Below are 22,372 nucleotides of genomic sequence, written 5' to 3'. Positions count from 1 at the left end.
TAAATGCGTGAATCCACACCCATTTTACCCATTTAACTTCAGATGATGATGACTAGTTTCATGACAGCAATGTTGTTGTCATTCAGGATCTTCCGAAACATGTTGAGAACCATAAGTGTGAAGCCAACTTGTTTTACCACTTCCTGAAATGCAGTTTCCTATTTTGAAAAAACAAGATGCATTCAATCTGCGTAAACATTTGCTGCGTTTACCCAAACGCTTTTCAAATATTGTGTAATTCATTTATATTTAAAAATTCCCGAATTTGTGTATATATATTGAATATATATAGCCTATATAAAAATATTTTCATGTTTTTTCACTTTAGAAATGTGCTTTTTTTGTGTGCACTGTTTTCATGACAATCAAGCACATTTATCTCAGTTTCTAATATGATAATGTCACTAATGCAAAAATAAATAAATAGATAAAAAAAATCTTTAATGATCCTAGAAATAATGTTCTTTATGCAAATTGTATTACTTCTTTCTTTTTCATTTTGGGATGAAATATGACCCCTTGACAGTTCTTGGCGGGTTTTGTGAGATTGACCCAAACATACAGTATAATGAATACAGTATTGAAAACTGACTTGTACTATAGGAAAAACATGGATGTGGAAGCCTATTATATATTACCATAAATTACATGAAACTGCCTACTGGCCCTTTAAATAACTTGAGAATAGACAGACAGTTTGAAACATTGTTTGTACAGCATATATTATTTTTTTTTAAACAAAACAACTCATTAATATTTTTACCTGACATGTGAATCAGTGCGAAAACACATGATGCGTTTGAGGTATGTTATATTCAAATAGCCTTGCAAATGCAAAATGAGTTAAGACAGATTGTGTAACTGATTTGATTTTATGCAGAGACTTTTGTACACTGATGCATATATAAACTTTTTAAGACAGACATCCCACTCCGTCCAATATTGTAAACATATTTTTCTCCAGTGTGGCCTTCTCCTCCTTTTGCTTAATTTATTTTGGTCTTGTACGAAAGACACCATACCCTGCTTTCACCTATAGACACCTGTCTCACATCAAATATAAAAAACACTCAAAACACTCAACTCTGCACACACACACACACAACATGCACCTTGTAATATTAATACTTTTTTTATGTTCCAACAATACCAGTAATGTTTTGCTCTAAATTAAATGGTTGTATGAACTCACGCCCACATACAGGAAGGGTGTCATGCCTTGGAAATACATTGTCATTGTCTCTGGTTGGACTGCAGTCTGTTCATGTCCATCAATCATGTAGTTCATATGTTTGAAGGACGGACAGTTGCGAGGTTTGTATCTTCCTGGATTGTAGTTCCGCTCAGTTTTATTGTTCAACCTGAAGACTTTCGTTTTTTTTGGGAGGATCTTTGAAATTGTTTACTTCTTCAAACACCAGCTCTGTGGAGGGAGAAAGAGAGACTGAATTCCATTGTCACTGTACAGCTCTAAAATTGAAGTAACAAGTTAAAAAACTGTGTTGATTGTACATTACAATGTGTCAATTTCAGCAGATCATGTTTACATTGATCTTCTGAATGAACAAATTGCTTCAGCATGGCGGTGTTTAGTGTAGCAACATGTAATGTAAGACTCCCTCTCACCCTTCCACTCCTCCAGTGTGCGATCCTTGCTCTCAGGGGTCTGATCGTACGGAGGGGCCTCCGGTTCATCTTCAGGATCGTGGTATTGGGAAAAGTATGGATGACACAGTGCTTCACTGGCTGAGATCCTCCCGTCACAGTCTAATACCAGCATTTTTTTCAGCAGATCAACCGCTAAAGGGGTAAAACAATTAGAACTTAGTGATTCACATTTTTGGTATCATTTTATTTTAAGGTGACGTAATTACACGTTACTAAATGTACTTACTATAGTGATAACTAACTCTAAATCAAACCCTAACCATAACCACAACTCTATAGTAAGTACATGCACTTAATTAATATTACTCAGTACTTATTTGAGTAAGTACAATGTTACTACGTCACCTTAAAATAAAGTGTAACCACTTTTTTAAAAACTTTATTACAGACTTGATCGTAAAATAACGTGTTAGTCTCACCCATTGGATTTGCTCCCCTAAATATCTTCCCCAGGTCCTGCTGGGGCATGTGTGGAAGAGACTGGATGTACTTCTGAGCCTGGATGCATAATACAAAAAAATTAGACTCTGCTTTGAATTTCAGTTCATCTATCATCCATCAAGAACATGAAAGCATTGTTAGTATTTATAAATGAAACCAATAACCGAACGATTGGTCTCTTCTCACATGTTCGGAGGAAATCTTCTTCAAAACGTCAGGGCTGGGAGTGCCTACCATCTCCATGATTCTCTTTAACTGATCAATATCTGAAGAAATTATGTTAAAGATTATACAGATTAGCATCATATCCTGATTTAGATCCACCTAGATGTATTTTTATGAATGCATAGGACGTTAACAGTGAAACGAGGCCTAAAAAAGTCTTCATCCCAAGTTGCAACTGAAAGTGAAGTCTGGAATAGGAACCGGATTTCTAGTTCCTTACAGTCAGCTTTTAATGTAATTTGAACCACTTAGGCTGCGCTTTCCTCACCTGCCTTACAGGAAGCAAGACTCACTCAAAAACCACACACATACACACTAAGAGACGGTTTAAGTGGCTCTCATGAACGAAGGATACAATCGTTGCCAGGAAACAAAACCTTCCCCTTCAGAAGTTCACCCATGATGCATCCAACAGACCAGATATCCACTGTAAAACAGATATGATCGTCCTCAATCAACCAGCTGCACAGAACATTACCTATCGATCAATCGATCGATCGAAGGGTTTTTAGGTTAAGCCAGTTTTACCTGTCTGGTTGTAATGCATCCAGTTGAGCATGATCTCGGGTGCTCTATACCAGCGAGTCGCCACGTAACCCGTCATTTCGTCATCTGTCTGTCTGGCTAATCCAAAATCCAGGATCTGACCGTTTTGATAAAAATAAATTAGAACCAGGGAGATGTATTGTGGTAATGCAGGAGCATGGTGCTTGTAGACTGAAAAGGCATCAAAAGAGGAGTTTTTCTCACCCTGAGTTCACAATCTTCATTCACCGCTACATTGCTGGGCTTTAAGTCCTGCAGACATGCATACAAATTACAATTGTGACATTGCATATTGTTAAAACTACCGTACTAAACCCAAATATTTTCTATTATACAATTACTATGGCATGATTTTTTGTAAAGATTCAAGCGGCCTGTAAAGTGGACGCTAAACAAAAGCTGTGGACGAGTAAAGTAAAGTACTCACTCTGTGGATCAGGCCAGCTGAATGGATGTACTGGAGGTTTGTGAGGAGGGGGGGAAAGTCAAGCCATGAGAAGATAGGACAGAGATAAAGAGAGAGTTTATGCTGCAATTCAGAACTGCTTGCTTCAGTTTACATGTGTGTTTGTGAGAGAGAAAAAAGAAAGCAAAATGCACTTGCCTTAAGGCCCCGGAGAAGCTGATAGATGAGGAACTGTACGTGTTCATCTGACAGTCTTTGAAATTTGACAATGTTGTTGAGATCCGCTCCCATCAGGTTGGTCACAAGATAGCTAGAGAGACAGAGGCTTTTTAAATCATCACTCTTCTTGCAAATGCAAAAGTATGTTGTTTGATAACTGGTCAGCTGCAAGTGCAGATGGTTTCTTTTAATCAAATCAAATAGGCCTTTTTAGCTCCACTGACATCTGATCGCTATTTTATGTGCTCTCAAATGCAGATAATTGTCACTGGGCAGACACTCACACCTCATTGAATTCTTCAAGAGAAGCTGCTGGGGTGAAAACATCCAGCAGTCCAATAACCTGGATGACAAGAGCATTTCACATGAGTGACACAAGTGGCGCTAGACTTATGAATCTCAGAATGGTGTGGTTTGCAGGAATGGACATTTGGGATTTGTTTTCTGTCCATATATTTACGTTTTTGCATGTGTTTTCGGAGGACTTACATTCTCGTGCTTCATGTGTTTGAGCAGTCTCAGTTCTCTGTACGTTCTTCTGCTGTGAATGAGGGACTGGAAGGGTCTGGAGAGCTTCTTAACAGCCACTTTCTGACGAAGACGCACATCATATGCTGAGCTAAGGAATGAAAAAGAGTTTTATTTTACAATTATTTGATCAGATTTAGAACTAATGTTTTTGCTGAGACAATTGCCATGATAACAGGATTTTTGGTATGACAACATGACTTGTGGGTTCCTGTTAAATTTGATGGTATTACTTCCTCACAGCAGAGGCCCTTATTAAGCTGGCACTTTATGAAAGCACTCGTATGTTCTTTATTGAACCACATGCTCCAGAGAAACATGTTCTACATGAGTGCAAGACTCACAAGTAATTAATGAGTATATAAAATGGACATTTGTCTCACCTTTCAGAGGCTCTAGAGTCATATCAGTTGAGGCTGATTAGACATGCTAATTATTTTAATGTTTCAGAAGGGAAGCTGAGAAATCAGGTGAAAGGGAAGCAAAAGTAACTGCGTCAGTGAAGGAAGTAAAAATTCCTGCTGCAACTCAGTATTTTTTAATGTACTTTAGCATATTAAATGAAATCAATCAAAACATCTGGCAGGTCTATAGAACTTCATGGAATTCTTCAATATTAATCAAGATGCGAGATGCAGTCCCTGAGTTTTATCTACAAATGAATCATACAATATGCATAATTTTAGTATTTTATTTTATTTATCTAATTTATATTATTATTTTAGTGCCACACTAAAGTCTCTTTTAAAAACAGCATCATACAATGTATATTTTATTTTAATTTATTTTATTATTTTAGTGCCACACTAAAGTCTCTTTTAAAGACAGAATCATGCATCTACAAATGAATCGTGCAATATAGGCTATGTATTTTGATTTCATTTCATAATTGTATTTGATGGCCAGTGGCCACACTAAAGTCTCTGACTCTGTTAAAGACAAAAGCACCCAACCCCCATTTGGGACGCTCCCATCCCTTGATTCAACCCTTCCACACACCAGGTCTGCCCTGCCCCCTTCCTTTAAAATAAATCAGCTCTGCTGTGAAGAAGTCAAATAATCACACAATAGATGGAGGCTTAACGTGAACAATGCAAATTCTCATCTCATTTGAGTAAGAAAGCGTTAGTGGGAGTGTGTGTGAGACAGATATTCTTGGGGTATAAAATGACAGACATTTAAATCAGGATTGTTGTTCATCGTTCTGAATATCTATTCAAATGAAGAGATTACAAACATATCAGGCTTAAGGTGTATAATTAGGATATTGTGACTAAAAGACTATTGCACTGTTGGTTTTGCATGCTTTATTAAAGCACAATGGGACGAGGCTTATTATTAATAAAATACATAACAATAGCTTAATCAAGGCCTCTCATGTCAGATGATACACTGAAATGTCTCTATAATCATATCCCCAGGCTGTTGGAAATAGCTGAACCTCAAGTCGACATGGGATCCAATCAGCAGCAATTAAATCCTCGGTGTAAATCCTTTGTTAGTGTTGTGCATCTTTTAATACGATAATGAAATAATTAGGTCTCAGGTGGTGTCAGGATGTTGTGGGGCATCTGCATCACTGACACTGACAATGAAATGAGCTGCATCGCATCATTTTTCAGAGCTGGCAAATCTCCCTAAAAAACAGGAAGAAAAACTGGTGATAGCTTCTGAAACAGGATGCCATGTGATGCCCTCAAGCATCTTCTCCTCTGCTATTTTTTTTTTCTTCCAGATGCCTTTAGGTTTGTTATATTTGTTAGTTAGCTTCCGTTTAACATTGTCAACCACAATGTATTTCAGTAGGCCTACCCTAATTTCAGCATCTGCCTGAAGTAAACAGGACCTGAAAGCCTGCATCTTAAAAAAAACCCAGATGAAGCAACTCTTTATGTGATATATACTCATTGCAAGTTTAGTAGATACATTTTGCTGTATAGATCAGTATTCATATGTGAAATATTTGTGATATTGTGCCCCTTTAAGCCATTTAACTATTGAAGAATATCTTGACACCATAACTGAGCTCTGATAATATATAATATAATAATATATCAGCTGTCGCAACAGTAGCTTGCAGATGTAATGCTGAGCGGGAATGGCAATGCCTGATTACACAACAATTGTGAAACTTTGTTTCAAAAAAATGTTGGGAAGAGGAAGAGAAACATGTTCACTTGCAAACTTAATTTAGCATATTATACGGATGAGTATGCAACTATTGTTGGAACTTCTAAAATGACATGGCTGACTTGAGCATAAACTTAACTGACTGACATGTTCACAATATTTGCAATTAGTATGGTGAAAATGGGAAGATACTGAAGCCAGAAGCTGCGTCACCATGGCAACCGTTTCAGTCAGTCGCAGCACGAGGGAGGCTGGAGGGCTCTAGTGTTGTAGTTGAGATGACACAGAGTGCAATGTAGATCTCTCAGAATGAGTGCATTATGGCAGGATGAAATATCTGGATGTTTTCCCATTCAGATGGACATCAGATGGGGGTGTGGCACGGCAAAACTCGATGGCCTCACTTTACCGGAACCAAATAGGCCTAGCATGTTGTCTAACTAGAGCAATATCGTCATATCAGACGGGCATGTTGGAAGGTTGTTTATGCAACCTAACTAAACAGAATCTGAAGCCTTAGTATGTGCTCAATCTGTATATAAATGCAACTGATGTGAATACCTGCGAACACCTGTTTTCTTTCAGATCTGCCTTTTTGTTCTGCCAGATACATAATGCATCACTTCAGATGATTTTTTTTACTTATCTACAGACACGCCACATCAAGTCAGGCAGACATTACAGCTCCAGGAATGATTGACACATGCCAGTAAACAAAAGGAGCAGCAGCCTTCATCACAATATAATCAAATATAAACAGCATTGTTAACAGATATATTTTCAATATTTCTCTGCCAGTGGTTAATTATCATTGTGGAAAAAGTAAGATGATTGTTTTCTCTTAAGATGCATGCCGGATGTTGTTTTGTCAGGCTTTATTCCTGCCTCACCCTCTCCTCTTCTTGGACGCTAAATTACGAATCTTACTATGACGAAGGCTAAGCTAATGAATATTAATTTCTTCACGCCGGCGTTGCTTGCTAACTTTCCTGGAGCGCCCAGAGCTAATATTCATGAACCACGCCTTCGACAGCGGTCTGGAGTCGTTTCAACCAATCATCGGTTGCGTCGTTAATATTCATTAGCCAAACCTTACTCATAGTAGTGTTTGTTAACTCGCCTGCTGGACTCACCATACGGAGCCATATGCCCCCGATCCAACCGGTGTGAGATTCTGGTATCGCTCTGGCACCTCCCAGACAGTCTTGTTTAGTTCTTGCCGGTAGAATCCCGGTCTTGTCGACATATCTTCCGTTTGAAAAGACGTTCTTTATTGCAAAACTGTCGGGAAAAATATTAACGCATTCGCATGGGAGATATGCCTATGTGTGGAGGCAGCCGGCTTTAGTTCCTCTTCATCTACTTGCCAGAAATGGGAGGAACCGTCTGTGATGCGTGTGTGTGTGTGTGTGTGTGTGTGTGTGTGTGTGTGTGTGAGAGAGAGAGAGAGAGAGAGAGAGAGAGAGGGAGGGAGAGAGAGAGAGTAATAATACAAAATAACAACTGTATATGCCTATTATAACGACGACACATCTAAAAATTAATCGTTTACTTCTACAAAATATCATCACTATACTATAGCCTATATCATTCAAAAAGTAATCTTAACCAAATTGTGCTATTTACATACAAAATCAAACTGCTCAAGATTTATTTTGAAATAAAGGTTTATTACCTTTCATCTCAATATAAACTATTACAATTGTATGAAAATATAGTATTTATAATGCAAATGCAGACATTTTGTAATGCAAATAATTTGTTATCAGTTGATCGAAATAATCAAAACATTTGAAAACATGTTGAAACATTTAAAAAACATTATTTAAATAGTTATGAATTATGCATAACACTGAAATCTTACTGAAATTAAATACATTTAAATGGGTAACAAAGGAAAAGAAAACACATGAATGACAAACCTTTAAAAAGAAATAAGCAATAATCTCAAATAAGAAACTCATGGGCATACAGAACTATCTTTTACTTTAATAAAGTTCACTTATAGATCATAAACTGTGTAAACTATGACAAAACAAATAATGAAGATTCACAATTTTACGTAGATTCTAAAATATATTTAATATATGGCAGCTTCCCATCAGCTATGCAGATTTAAAATCACTACATGCACTATTAAAGATTTAAGAGGTAAAACTAACAGATAAATTTATTATTTTGTAATGCAAATGACCTGCACACCACCAAACAGGGCTGAATTTTACTATAACTGTTTACAATCAAAACGAAATTTGCTTATCAATGTATCATGACTCAATTTCTGCGATCATCAGCAACCGACTCCAAACTTGGAAACAGCTCCGCCTAGTGTTTCATCCCTGATGAGACATGACAAAAGAGTTATTTTTGGCTTCATTAACTCTTTAAGGCACATGTAAAATTGACCCTGCATTGAGCATTCAGTTAAAGATGGACAAAACATAGAATATGAAAACTGTACACACATCTAGTTATGATCAAAAGCACAATAATGCAAAAGACGAAAAAGGCGATAACATACTGACCTGACAAATAAAGGGAAGTTGCTCATGGCAGCAAGCATCCACCCTTCTGAACTATTCACTAGTCTGATGTCACTGCCGATAGTGACAGTTGTGCAGCCTGTACATATTAGAGTCACAGATGCAGATTAATTTTTCTATAAGCTCTTAATTCAGAAAATATTATTGGTCATCAGACAGAATAATGTATGAGGCTATGTTTTTAATGTCAGTATGTTGGTCTACTTACCCAGAAGCAGAAAGAGTTGCACAGACCACAACATATCGGCTGTAAATATATATTTCACATTAGATAATGTGGTTCTTAAATATCAGCATGAATGAAAACATGAAAGATCCATCTTCTACTTTAAATAATAATAATGTATCATACAAATGCAATGTTTACATACTAATTTTTTGGTTACACTTTATTTTAAAGTTTCCTTGTTACAGTGTAATTATACATTTAAATACTGAGTAATATTAATTAACAACATCTACTTACTATAGGGTTAAGATTAGGGTTGGGTTTAGGGTTAGTTTATGATGTTTAATTTATTGTTATTAATAAAGACGTAACGTTAAAAAGACACTGTAAAATATAGTGTTACCAATCTATTTTAAAAATTTCATATGATGGCCAATAACTATGTAAAATTACTCTAAAACATCACAGACTGTCAGTGTACATGGAAGACAAAAAATATAATTAAAATAATATTTGAAACAGCTCATCACATGAATGCAAATGAAAACACTGATGATATGGTGGTACCTGGTTAGATGTTCGTCTTTGATTTCCTCTTCATAGGATTGAGTTAGTCTGTTTGAAAAGTGACGTGGACTGCTTTCCTCTTGTTCAAAGACACTACAGCCTGAACACCTGATGTTTCTGTCATCCAAACAGATTCATATAAATGTGAATTTACATTTAATTTTGTGCATTTTTTTCTTCCCCCTAAATCCCACTGGCATCCACATCTGATAAACAAAACATCTAGGAATTCAACAACACCTGACCTGTTCTCAAACAAATGACTATTTCAACCGGAACAATATGCAAAACTCTGTAGGATGCAATTTGTTTATAGGGACATACAATACGAGCTTAGTAAGTTACAGACTCTCTGAACTTTTTGGCTTGCTTTGTGAGCGTGTTTTTAACCAAACGCATAGAGAGAATGTTCCATACCTGAAATGTGAAGGAACTGTTTTTATTGCATCTAATAGGTAAACTTATTCCTGTTCAGTACTTTGTCTCATGCATATGAACTTCTCTGGTATGATGGGTTGACCATGGAAATACAAACAAATGTTGTGTTCTAGTGGTCAAGAATTTTGACATTTTGTTTCCATATACTTTGCATGTCTTTGTAAAGGAAAATCCATGAAACTGGCCCATAAAGAATATCAGATATTTTGATATTTGCATACTGATATATTTCCTCTTCACAGCTATATAAGAAAGGGAATTTAAAAAGCAGAGCATTCCAATAATTCCCATTGAAATTTGCATTGAAATAAACAACATAAATGTTGTTTTTACATTTAACAGTGCATGTTTCTGCAATGAATCGCTGATGAGAAATTCACTCCTGGTTTCATGGCGAATTGAATCAACCACCTCCAGAGCATTGTGTATTCTCTGACTCTAAAAGATGGACTGTTGTACAGTAAGAGCTATCTTTCTTATGCTCATCATTGTCATGTAATGTCTTCTGAAGGGAGGAGCCAAGAAGGCTGGAGATTCCACATACAAATACAATCACCTGATAACATCCTTAACTTGACCTCACACCATCACGGAGACGAAGACGCTTCCCAAAGGTCTGACATTTTAACAGGTTAAAGACGTCTAATAATCATTACCTTTTTATTAGATACTGGCAACTTGTGTAATTGTAGTTGATTTTATGTGCCTCAAATTCTTCAACTTCCTAAATTCTTCAACTGGCTATACATTGAATCTGCTATTAATATGTTAAACCAAAGCACAATAAAATATGTTTCCTTCCTAAATAAGAAATGCGATGATGATAGTGTTATAATCTAGGGTTTTGCAAACATTTTTGTGGCAGAAACCATTTTTAATAAACAATAGAACAGACCTTGAAGTTGACTTTTTCTTGTTTATTAGGCAAAACAGTCAAATTAATAATTTTGTTTTTCTTTCAGGCACAATGTTAAATTCCTTGTGGCTCATTCTCATGCTAGGTATGAAGCAACATGCAGACATACACATTGCTCTCTGTATAAAGTTATAAGTTGTAAAAAAAAAATACTATTCTTTCTACTTCAAAACTTTTATATGTAATTCATTGTGAAATATACTAGCAACTCCCATTTCTGGCAAGTAGATGAAGCAACCATTTTTTTTTTCAGGGTACTCTTGAAAGATTTAAATGATTGTTAAGACGTATGTTATGGGTTTGTTTGATACATTTTATCATTCATCCAGATTTCGGAAATGGACCTCCAGTCGAAGCTTTTCTTAGGTTGATGAATGGTATGGGCTTTTGTTCTGGACGAGTGGAGGTTCTCTATAATGGAACATGGGGAACAGTGTGTGATGATGGCTGGGATCTGTCAGATGCTGCAGTGGTGTGTAGAGAGATGGGCTGTGGGGATGTGATAGAGGCAAAGAGTGTTGCGTATTTCGGACAAGGATCAGGACAGATATGGATGGATGATGTAAACTGCATTGGCACTGAGACCTCACTAAACAACTGTAGGACAGACGGATGGGGAATACACAACTGTGTACATCATGAAGATGCTGGAGTCATCTGTGAAGGTGATGAAAGCTACGTAAATATTGCATTTACTGAATAAAGATAAACATTTCTGATCCCTTTATTTTTTTCCTATGTTAGCCTTTATTAGGTTGGTAAATGGCATTGACTCTTGTTCTGGACGAGTGGAGGTTCTCTATAACGGTCAGTGGGGAACAGTGTGTGATGATGGATGGGATCTGTCAGATGCTGCAGTGGTGTGTAAAGAACTGGACTGTGGGAGTGTGATAGATGCAAAGAGTGCTGCTTATTTTGGACAAGGTTTAGGACCTGTGTGGATGGGCGCTGCACAATGTACCGGGACTGAGGCCTCATTGATGAACTGTACATCAACAAAATGGGGAATACAGAGCTGTGGACATTTAAAAGATGCTGGAGCCTATTGTAATAGTGAGTAAAAAGGTCTCTGATACATTTTTCATATTGCTTTGAAACCAGTAATGCCATTACTCATTATTTACTCATTATTTATGTCATCCTAAAACAGTATGCTGTTGTTTTTTATGTTGAACATAAATATGAGTCTTTTCCAACTGCAGTTCAAGATCAGAGAAGGTCCAAAAAAAACAAATGTATTGCACGTTTTTAGTTGATGCATTAGCTAATATTAACTAATGGGACCGTATTGTAAAGTGTCACCATTGCATGCCAGATGTAGCTCAACTAGCAAAATGAAAATGAAGTCAATGAACTTTGGTTAAGCAAAAAAACTCAGATTTACATGGATGCAAATTTAAAATTATTGCTTTATTGATTCAGCATTATGAAAGTAGTTTATTCAACAAATTGCACATCAGTTTTTGTAAAGTTGTACAGAGATCACACAAACAGTAACAGTATTATTACATTATTGTATCTTTTGTAATGTGTGTATTTAGTATTTGATATAAAAGCTCTGTTAAACAGAACTCAGCAATTCTTGGATAATAAATTGCATTTGCAAAGAAATGGAAATTAAATTGGTTCACTCTGTGGTCTATAAGAGTGCAAAAGTTTATGTGTAAAACCACTCTTTCAACAGATGTGAAGCTGGTGACTGGTTCCAGTGCATGTGACGGAAGAGTTCATATTCGGTATCGTGAGCACTGGGGCGCAGTGTGTTACACTGGTTGGGATCTAGAAGATGCTACAGTGTTGTGTCAAGAGCTGGACTGTGGAGAACTTGCAGAGCCAAAGGCGTATGTGGGTCCCTCGGTCGGGCAAATATGGATGGATAATGTGGCCTGTACTGGAAATGAGCGGACTGTGCGGGACTGTCCTTTTACTGGATGGGGTGTGAGCAGTTGTTTGAATACGCTTCATGCGGGAGTTTTTTGCCAAAGTAAGATCATCTTACATGTGAACTTCCTCAAACGGTGTATAGCTTAAAGTCACCATGAAATCAAAATGGAATTCCTCATTTTGACTGATTATCGCAGAATCTGTTAAATGATTTATCAGTGCACATCGTTAGTATTGTTTTTTTTTATGTGAACTCAAAATATTCTCTGGTTATGTGTTTACTGGCGTGAGGGCGGGACAACCTGTCACTCACGAGATCGACCAATAGCAAACCAGAACCATACAATCAATTCCCATTTGACAAAATTGAGGCCTGCCCCACACTTTTTTCTTGTTTGAGAAGCCGTTTCACTCAGATATACGTCACAATACAGGGAAGAAAAGACTACTTTTTCGTCTTTTGCCGTCTTTATGAATTATGTCATTCACATCTTACATTCTCATAGTGTTTTCCTGGCAAATGCAATGAAAAGATGCCGTAATGACAAACCGTTCATCTTTTAAAGCTACCGTCAATGTTTTACTTCACAGAAATTGAGAGACAAGTTGTGGTGAGGATTATGGTGAAGGCCAAGATTGGAGTCAATGTCAATGACCCACATATCAAGAAGGATCTTTTGGACAAGGTGAGGTTCATGTGCTTATTAATAAGTGTGATGTGTAGCTTGAGTGTTTTCTTACTAAGATTTCACCGAATTTCACAGATAAGGAACGTGGTTCAAATTGCAGGGAAGTATAGAGTGAACTGGAGAACACAGCCTGATGGGCAGGTATTTCACAAGCAGAAAACAGCCACAGGTTTGTAAACTGAATGGTGTTGTACTACTTATATTTATGTAATATTATAATTTGATATTTTAATTATAAACCTGTTATATTCACAGGTCCTTTTTGAATGACAGAAAAGCAAGAAAACACAGACTCTAACCCTATGATGGAGTAATGCTATTTTCTCTGGTGCTTCACTGTCTTCATTCTTACTTATTAATAATTGTAATCTAAAGTCATCAAAAAATGTGGTAGTAACACTGAATATCAAATCAGACCTTTCACAGAATTTTCCTGAGAAAGAAATGCCTTGTGAAAGAGATGCCTTATATTTACAGCTCTTTTAAGCACTATAATAATTAATATTATATATATGGAAATTAAATGTGTATATAATGTACTGGTGCTTCCTGGTGTCATGAAGAGAGAGAGACCAAAGTGAAATAAAATAAAATAATTTTATATAAATGAATACATATTTAAGAAAATTATTTAACAGACTTTAAATAAATTAAATAAATTGTTTAAATAAATAGTTGTGTTGTATTAATGTATATTGCATCAGAAACCAAATAAACACGTGACCCTGTAAAGAAAATCAAAGTTTTACATTTTTATTTTCCTTTTACCTCCAACCAATGACAATGGCCTTCAAAATGATGACAGACCTTCACTGGCTTTGACCTGCTGCAAACTAAACAGTGATGTTCTTTATATTATCCTTTATTTTATTAAACCTTTTTCAGTATACAAACTCTAAAATGTCTTCATCATCTGGATGATTCTGCAAGAACTGCTGTTCTCTTGAATTGGTCGTGAAAGGTCATTTCGTATGTGGCTCCTGTAGAAATAACAGATGCAAAAACCTGTAACTATTTGAATGAAGATTTGAAATTCTATATTCAAGTTACATCTTTAAAATAAGCCCATTCAGAAGGAGTTTACAAACCTGGTCAAGGATCAAATAATTTCTGTTCCTGAAACACTTGCCCATCCGCCTGAGTTCTCCACTTGACAGAGAAATTTCCAATCTTTTCGACCTCTTTTTTAATCTGTGCAATTCAGATGAACGAGACCACAGACTCTCAATGGCAACAATAGAAAAGTGAAAAAAGGGTAATTGAATTAGGAAAATTCATTACTTTGTCCAGTAGTTTTTTCTTTTCTGAAGGGTCGTTGGGATCAACGTCAGCGTTCACCTTAATCCTGAGCACATTTCTAATCTCTGTAAAGGAGATAGCAAATCTTTATATGGTAATGAAATGATATGGATATGATATATGCTCATTCCCCAAGATAACTGAACCATGCATTTGTTTTAAGAATTTGGTTATTGGAATTATGTTATTACAGTTGTTGTTGTTGTTGTATTTTTTTTGCATGACGTCGTATGGTTTAAGTTAATCATTTTATGTTTAATATAGATATACATTTTCTCGGTTAATATTAGCAAATGCCGAGAACAGATTCTGGTTTGGTCAATGACCCACCTCTGCAGATGATTCCTGCATCATATGCATGAATGCATTGATGGTTTCCCCACCCACCAAATTGGCAGTTCCTGAGGTTTAACTCGTCTCCACTGCATCTGAGGGAATCCATCCATATCGGCCCCTCGCCGGTCCCAAAACGGGCATTTGTCAAGGGCTCTGCGTTTCCACCACAGCCCAGCTCTCTACATAGTACTATACCATCTGCAATATCCCAGCTGTTGTGGCACACTGTTCCCCACCGGCCATCGTGAAACACCTGCACTGTGCCCTGACAGGGGTTGTTGGCATTCACCAACTTCACCTCTAGAAAGAAGTCAGAAGAGTTGCTGATCTGTCTCTGTATTTACATTAATAATAGCGGTGTAAAAATGCATGATATCCCCTTTACACATTTTGTCGACTATAAGTAACCTTGCATTTCACCAAGATTGCAATTGTGATTTTCGAACAGTTGTCAGAGTAAATAGACCCCAAATTAAAGTAATAAAGTAGTGATAAGTCTTTTCAGACTGTGATGATGCATTTACAGTTATTAACATTGTAAAAAAAAATCCATGTACATTTATAACACTATGCTTTGCGTTTAATTACTATAGCATTAAATTATAGAAAACTAGTTAATGCTGCTGTGAGAGTTTTTCTAATACAACGGTTGAGGGAGTTACGGCAAATTTGATTCGAAATTTTTGATTAAAATTTTTTTGTTTTTGTTCACCACTATAGAAGTTTATCCAACTATAATGACTTCTGCTTCTGAGAGCCTCGGAAATGCGAAAAGGGCCCATACATGGGTATATATTTTGGAAACATATGCATGTATAAAAAATTCAATAAATAAAAAAGTACGAAAATGTAGTTCTTAGGCGTCTAGTTTACCTCGGCAGATGACACCTGCATCTTTTGCATGCACACAGTCGTGTACTCCCCATGTCCTCGATGGGCAGTTCTTCACTGAGGCCTCATTGCCTTTACATCTCACATCATCCATCCATATTGGTCCTATACCACTTCCGAAATAACCATCTGTCTTTACCTCTACCGGACTTCCACAGCCCATTTCTCTACAGACAACTATAGCGTCAGTCATATCCCAACTGTCTCCACAAACAGTTCCCCACTGATTGTTTACAAGAACCTCCACCCGTCCAGAACAACTGCTGCCTCCATTTACCAATCTCACTTCTAGACAGAGTAAGTACATATCTCAGACAACATGCATATAACAATAACTGTATTCTGTTTACATATGATCTTGTATACATTTCAGGTCAGAGCTGGTTGTCACGTGTTATGTGATATGTACAATTTATAAATGTAATTTAATTATTTAATTTAAAATAATTTATTTATTTTAATTTGTTGGCCTAAACACATTTTCCATATTTGCTTTAACTGTTAAAATTAGTTAAAAAATTTTTACACAGTCATGAAACAACAGAGTGACAACTAGCCCTGAAATGTGCAATTTTCAACATGGTCCTAAAGTGTAATAAGCACATTTGTTCAATTCAAACCTCTTCTTGTTTGAATTTACCTCTGCAAGTGACTCCTGCATCCTGAGAATGTGTACAGAGGCTGTTTACCGAGCCAGAGAATTTGCACTCGTTCAGTGAGGACTCACTCCCGTTACACGGTAAACTATCCATCGATATGTTACCTGAACCGATCCCGAAATGAGCTCCAGTGTATGTCTGTATAAGAGGACCACAGCCAAGCTCTCGACACAGCACAAGACCATCCAGTAGATCCCAATTGTTGTGACAAACTGTGCCCCATTCTCCACTGTAATGAACCTGTACTGTGCCAGAACAAATGTTTGGGCCCTTTACCAGTTTGACCTCTGAAAGGAGAACAATTCAGATGAATTCCCATTGCATTTGACATGCAATCATTGTAGTTCCCAGAGTTTGTCGTTCACACTTACCTCTGCAGACAACTCCCGCATCGTTGTTGTGTGTAAACCGTCTATCCTTGTTTATCCCTGAAATACAGCTTTTCAGAGTGGGTTCATTCCCAGCACAATCGTTACCATACATCCATATACTACCCGAACCCTTCTTATAAAAAGATCCGCTCGTGACACTCAGCGCACTCCCACAAGCGACCTGTCTGCAGATCACATCTCCACCCAACAGATTCCAGCCGTCATCGCTAACCGTTCCCCAGCCGTAACCATCATAGAGGACCTCCACCCTCCCGGAGCAAGAGTTTTCTCCATCTATAAGCCTAACCTCTAAAGAAGAGAAAGGAGGACGTTTGTGAGAATAATGCTCCTCCAGCAGTCGCTAGGTTTACATCAAATAATCTTGTTAGAAATGAGTTTGAAAATCCTTCATGTAAACACTTAATTTGATCCAAATGAGCTCGATCGGAATGATCTTTCGATTGGGGTGGTGTAGACCTGAAACAATCCGATCAATATGAAATAACGATTGAATATGATCTTCTATATCAGATTCAAAAATACCTTAAGCACATGTTTACCAGACTCTTTTTATGAGATCGTTGTTTACGAATGTCCAATTGTTTATTTATGTGCTTCGAGCTGCTCAGTGGAAACTAAATAAGACCTAAATGACCTAAAGAGGTCAAGGCAAACATTTTCAAAAGTATTTGAAGTTTGTGGCATAGTTTGTTATTGTAGGGACATCAACGTTAAATTTTCCCCACGGTTCATGAGTTCACACTTACACCCAGAACCCAGAGTACCCAAGTTGGGATAGAAATAGTTAGAAGTGAGGATATGGGGTGGTGGAGGGATGCTGGGAAACTGTCATGGAACAGAGGTATGCTATTATCTCGGTAGTTGATCAGCTGAATGTGCTCATCCCGTGTTAATTGGGTCAATTATCTAAACGTGCTCCTCCCGAACTTTGATAATGAAACCATTATTTGTGTGAATAGGACATTTCGAGACTCACACCTGTAAGTAAATCCGTTTGTCAATCCCAAAAACTGACAAGTGTGAACGTAGCGTTGGATTGACAAAAATTAGCGCATGTAATCATAAAGTGTATTTTTTTGCTTTAATTTCAGATACCAGAGGGCGTACCTACCTGAACAGGTGACTCCAGCATCATTCGCATGTGTACAGGTGCTCACTCCCCAACCGCTAAACACACAATCTTTCAGTGAAGTCTCTCGGCCCCTGCAGCTGACGCCATCCATCCATACTTTACCCGATCCCTGAGTGTTAGCATTGTTATGTAAATTCACTGGATTTCCACAGCCACGTTCTGTGCACGCCACCAATGCGTCCACGAGATCCCAGTTGGTGTCACAGACCGTTCCCCACTCTCTGTTATGGAAAATCTCCACTCTCCCTGAACACATGCCACTGCCTCCTTGAAACCTTATGATGGCTGTGGAAGTGAAAATAAAATGTTATGAAACTTCTTTCACTCTTAAAAATAAAAGTTCTTTGTTGGCATTAATGATTCCGTGACCTTTAACATCCATGGAACCTTTCCAATGCACTAAATGTTCTTTAATATTGGGAAATGGTTCTTTATTGGCATCGATTGAACCTTTAACATCCATTGAACATTTATTTGGCACTAAATGTGTAAATAAAGTGTAACCAAGGTTCTTTAGAGGGGACCCAAACTGGTTCTCCTTTTGCATCGCTTTGAAATCTCCCCTTTGGAACCTTTCTTTTTAGGAGTGTTGGAATGATATATGATTTAGAAAATAACGTGAATGTAACCTACAGTCACAGACAACTCCAGCATCTTTCGTGTGGTCACACGCGTCGGTGTGGTTTTCCCAATCGCAGTCGAACACCGAGCTCTCATTCCCAAAACAGTTCAGGTCGTCTGTGAGTAGTGGTCCCGAACCCTCGCCAAACACATCACCAGAGTGCATGGACAGGAGAGGACCACAGCCCGCTTCTATGCAGATCATGTGGCCTTCGACTTCATCCAGCGCTTCATAACAAATGGTGCCCCAGTCGTCACTGTAAATCTCAACCCTTCCCGAACAGCCATTAACACCATTCACCAACCGCACCATAGCGTTATTGGTTGTACTGGTTAAACTGGATGTACTGACGCCTGCATTTTCTACATAGTCTGTTTGAAACATACAAAAAGTTTAGAGGAGTCACATACACAATGTATATTTGCGTGCATATACAGTATGTGTGTGTGTCTCACCCAGAAGCAAAATGAAGCTCAGAAAGTACAGCATAGTGACTGAAAAGAGACAAAAGTTATTGTACCAATAGGCAGCGGTAACTGACCACAACTTCAGCAACAGGACCTTGATAATACAGTACTGCTCAACGATGAGTTCAAATGTGATTTATATTCAGAAAAATGCTCAAATATATTCTGAATATTTGACCCACACTTGGATTGAATGAAAATGGGATGTTTGGTTGAACATTTATCTTTTCAGGATAAAAATAAATAAAAAATTACCAAATATGCTAGACAACATTTATTTTCTGACAATAGTCAAATTCAAATTTCTTACAACTACAGTAGTAAAGGCCTATATTATGATGTCATATATTTTGTACATTTAATTTAATTATTCAATTATATTATTTAATTATATATATAAAAAAAGTATTCCTCACAATATATGCCCTTTCATGAGACCTAAAAATCATTTTTTATTATTTTTTAAATATGGTGACACCAAAATCATTCAACAACAAAGTGACAGTTCCACAAAACAGAGCTTGACAAAATGATGTTGAAACATTAATGAACAAAAGATCACTACACATAAACAAATCTAAATAACAAGTAAGGCGTACAAACCTTTGGATGTGACTCGCCTGGTGCTCAGAGGATGAGTGAACGTCTGTTTGAGGCGTACGAGAGCTTTGTGAACCCCCTCGAGCCCCTCCTTCACAGACTACATATGCTCAAAATAACTCGCCAAAATAAACCAACAATCTCCATGTTGCCAGTGGACGACTCACTCACGACTCTCTAAATTCATTTGAGTTAGCTATGTGCGAAAGTGATTTTAATTGTACATATTACAAACTACTCCAACCAATGAACATTTAAGCAATGTCTAATGTAACAGAGTAAACAACAGGGAATTTAAAAAATGCTAAAACACATTGTTATATTATTGGTTCTGATTATTTCTTTCCACGCGTCTTATGAGCAGGACAGCCACATTTGGCAATCAAATCTTGATTTAACTATTCAAATAAGCCAAGAACTGCAAAGAATAGCTTGCAAACTTGCTTTTTGGTGTTAAAAGAATATGCAAATAAGACAAGCTTCTTTAAAAAAAACTTGAGGCTGGAAACATACATGTGAAAGCATTTGCTATATTCCAACAGTGACTAAATGAAAAAAATGTTTTAAAACGTCTTTTCTTTTATAACGGAACTAAACATCACGTTCAGGCTTAAAGAGACTTATATTACTAATATTACAGGGTTTTTTTCAACTGCTTTAACAAAATCCTTACTTGTCACACAATTTCTAAAAACCTAACACTCAAACACCGGAACCACACACCAAATCTGCAAAACCATACACTAATTCTCTGCCTTCGACTCAGTTTTCAATTTCATTAAACACTTTTTGCAAACCACAACACACAATTCTTTATGTAACACACAAACAGGAATTATCTTGATTTCCTTTTTCAAACACAACCTATCAAAATGCCACACTAATTCATCAGTGCCTCACACTAACTCCTCACATGTGCAAACACTCATTGCTTTACTAAACACCAACCAATCATGGCTTCAGAATAGGACTATAAATAGGCCAGACGCCAGAGGTCAAGTTATGGGGTTTTCGGACTGTGTAATATCGTATTCACAACCACAACCGCTTACAGTAAAAAAATTAAAAACGTGCTTTCGTTTTTTTCAAGATCTCTGCACTCTAAAAAAATGCTGGGTTGTTTCAACCCAATCTTGGGTCAAATATGGACAAAACCAGACGTTGGGTTAAATTTTTTAATTACATTTTTAACCCAACGTTTGGGTTTGTCCATATTTGACCCAAAATTGGGTTAATACAAGCCAGCATTTTTTAGAGTGTGCCAATTACTTACAATCTTGTACAGAAATGTACAGGGGCTCGTGAAAGGCCCTTTCATGAGAATAGGTTTTGAATAACTGTGTATTTGATATATCCCAAAATATTATATTATATTGAAACTTTATATTTGCTCGCAATAATTTTGTGTTCCCCGAGAAACTTTACTTTCGCTCGCAAAGCTTTTGAAAGCGAACCCATAGGGCAGAGAGAAGGCAAACATTTTGCGAGATAACTACCTTTTTTTAAAAACATATCTTATTTAAGATTTGAAAGTCTTTATATAACATTTCGGCTTGTTCTTTAAATGCCTCACTGTGCTTCAAATGGCCTTCACAACTTACTTTAATGTCATTTTCATTGACATATTTTTCCTCAGTATTTGCACAGTTGTACACTTGTATAGATTTTAAGGCAAACCAATGCAAATCTCTTCCTGACACATACATTTGTCTTGGTTTTTCTTTTTCTTGCAATGTACATAAAGCACTGACAAAGGCCAAATGGGAGAAGAGTGAGACTGCTTGTAACAACTGCACTCATAAACATTAAAATTCAGCTCACAGAGGTTTGCATAAGGGCGTCATAAGTATGTTCAAGTAACGTCTGCATGATGCTAGACGTGTAAAAGGGTCATAGTATGACCATTCCAATAGTTTGATATGTATTATCTGAAAGGTTAACTAATAACTTTCCACAATGTGTCCAATTTAACTCAAAAAGTTGAAATCTCCAACTTTCTAGAAAGTGTTATCACTTTAATTCTGCTTGAAGTTGGAGTTATTTGGAATATTTAGCAGAAATTTTCACATGTGATTTTGCTGATATACAGGTTTATGACTTCACACAAACATGGTGGCACCCAGGAAGATGTGTAGGTTTAAGTTTATCACAAACATTCAGATTTAAGTGAATGAAATGCGTCAGTGAGTGAAAGTTCCTGCATGATAAGAAGAGAAAGGAGAGTAAGACGTGGTAAGCAGACTTCTCTGTTGATATTTGCACAACTGTGCTAAACATAGCATTGTCATTTTGTTTCTTTTTACATCATCTTCCAAGCATCCCATGAAGATGTCAGGTAGGAATATCCCAAATCCCAACACAGTGTGATGGTCTGTCAAAGTTGAAGGCCTTATGAAATAACAGTTCCTAAGACATGACAGTTTTCAGAATGTAATACTATATTGCACTGTGAACTACTGCTTATTATAAACAATTGTTCACGCATTGAAAAAGACAAATGCTCCACACAGTTTGTTTCAAACAGCATATGCCACACTGTTGTCAATACCTCATGACCACATGACCGCAATATATGGGCATAGGCAAATAAATATGGATTTGGAGT

At 37.0% G+C, this 22,372-nt stretch overlaps 3 protein-coding genes across 3 annotated transcripts; 1 reads left to right on the top strand and 2 right to left on the bottom strand.

Annotated features, from left to right (window-relative positions):
* Positions 1-421: 421 nt before the first annotated feature.
* Positions 422-7,574, bottom strand: mapk11 (mitogen-activated protein kinase 11). The gene is made up of 12 exons (XM_079624307.1): positions 7,297-7,574; positions 3,995-4,124; positions 3,790-3,848; positions 3,485-3,596; positions 3,308-3,337; positions 3,085-3,132; positions 2,863-2,977; positions 2,690-2,761; positions 2,296-2,375; positions 2,088-2,166; positions 1,627-1,800; positions 422-1,423 (listed from the first exon to the last, which is right to left on the bottom strand). Exons 1-12 carry the CDS (start codon positions 7,407-7,409, stop codon positions 1,350-1,352), a joined length of 1,086 nt encoding a protein of 361 aa, XP_079480433.1. The 5' UTR covers positions 7,410-7,574; the 3' UTR covers positions 422-1,349.
* Positions 7,575-10,256: 2,682 nt separating this feature from the next.
* On the top strand, positions 10,257-14,098 carry LOC307004805 (CD5 antigen-like). Its single transcript, XM_079624301.1, has 8 exons — positions 10,257-10,511; positions 10,843-10,881; positions 11,126-11,461; positions 11,541-11,849; positions 12,481-12,780; positions 13,272-13,366; positions 13,445-13,538; positions 13,625-14,098. The coding sequence occupies exons 1-8, from the start codon at positions 10,379-10,381 to the stop codon at positions 13,633-13,635; spliced, it is 1,317 nt and encodes a 438-aa protein (XP_079480427.1). The 5' UTR covers positions 10,257-10,378; the 3' UTR covers positions 13,636-14,098.
* Positions 14,099-20,574, bottom strand: LOC307004796 (scavenger receptor cysteine-rich type 1 protein M130). The gene is made up of 11 exons (XM_079624288.1): positions 19,771-20,574; positions 19,156-19,194; positions 18,712-19,071; positions 18,058-18,363; positions 16,926-17,234; positions 16,536-16,841; positions 15,878-16,183; positions 14,999-15,304; positions 14,651-14,733; positions 14,458-14,560; positions 14,099-14,349 (listed from the first exon to the last, which is right to left on the bottom strand). The coding sequence occupies exons 2-10, from the start codon at positions 19,187-19,189 to the stop codon at positions 14,462-14,464; spliced, it is 2,109 nt and encodes a 702-aa protein (XP_079480414.1). The 5' UTR covers positions 19,190-19,194; positions 19,771-20,574; the 3' UTR covers positions 14,099-14,349; positions 14,458-14,461.
* Between the last annotated feature and the right edge of the window lie 1,798 nt (positions 20,575-22,372).

Source organism: Phoxinus phoxinus, assembly GCF_949152265.1.
Source record: "Phoxinus phoxinus genome assembly, chromosome: 9".
NCBI classification, from domain to species: Eukaryota; Metazoa; Chordata; class Actinopteri; order Cypriniformes; family Leuciscidae; genus Phoxinus; species Phoxinus phoxinus.
Note: the sequence above shows the minus strand (reverse complement) of the source record. Positions and strands in the feature narration are given on the sequence as shown.

What these genes read in the sequence shown, in the direction of transcription:
- mapk11 (XM_079624307.1), bottom strand. Translation starts at nt 7,409, where the DNA reads ATGTCGACAAGACCGGGATTCTACCGGCAAGAACTAAACAAGACTGTC. An exon ending in CAGCTGGCCTGATCCACAGA is followed by an intron (nt 3,133 to 3,307) that starts GTGAGTACTTTA and finishes GCATGTCTGCAG; the next exon opens with GACTTAAAGCCCAGCAATGT. An exon ending in TAGGGGAGCAAATCCAATGG is followed by an intron (nt 1,801 to 2,087) that starts GTGAGACTAACA and finishes TTACCCCTTTAG; the next exon opens with CGGTTGATCTGCTGAAAAAA.
- LOC307004805 (XM_079624301.1), top strand. Translation starts at nt 10,379, where the DNA reads ATGTCTTCTGAAGGGAGGAGCCAAGAAGGCTGGAGATTCCACATACAA. An exon ending in GTGGCTCATTCTCATGCTAG is followed by an intron (nt 10,882 to 11,125) that starts GTATGAAGCAAC and finishes TCATTCATCCAG; the next exon opens with ATTTCGGAAATGGACCTCCA. An exon ending in TGCGGGAGTTTTTTGCCAAA is followed by an intron (nt 12,781 to 13,271) that starts GTAAGATCATCT and finishes TTTACTTCACAG; the next exon opens with AAATTGAGAGACAAGTTGTG.
- LOC307004796 (XM_079624288.1), bottom strand. Translation starts at nt 19,189, where the DNA reads ATGCTGTACTTTCTGAGCTTCATTTTGCTTCTGG. An exon ending in TGCTGGAGTTGTCTGTGACT is followed by an intron (nt 18,364 to 18,711) that starts GTAGGTTACATT and finishes TCACTTCCACAG; the next exon opens with CCATCATAAGGTTTCAAGGA. An exon ending in TGCAGGAATCATCTGCAGAG is followed by an intron (nt 14,734 to 14,998) that starts GTGGGTCATTGA and finishes TCTCCTTTACAG; the next exon opens with AGATTAGAAATGTGCTCAGG.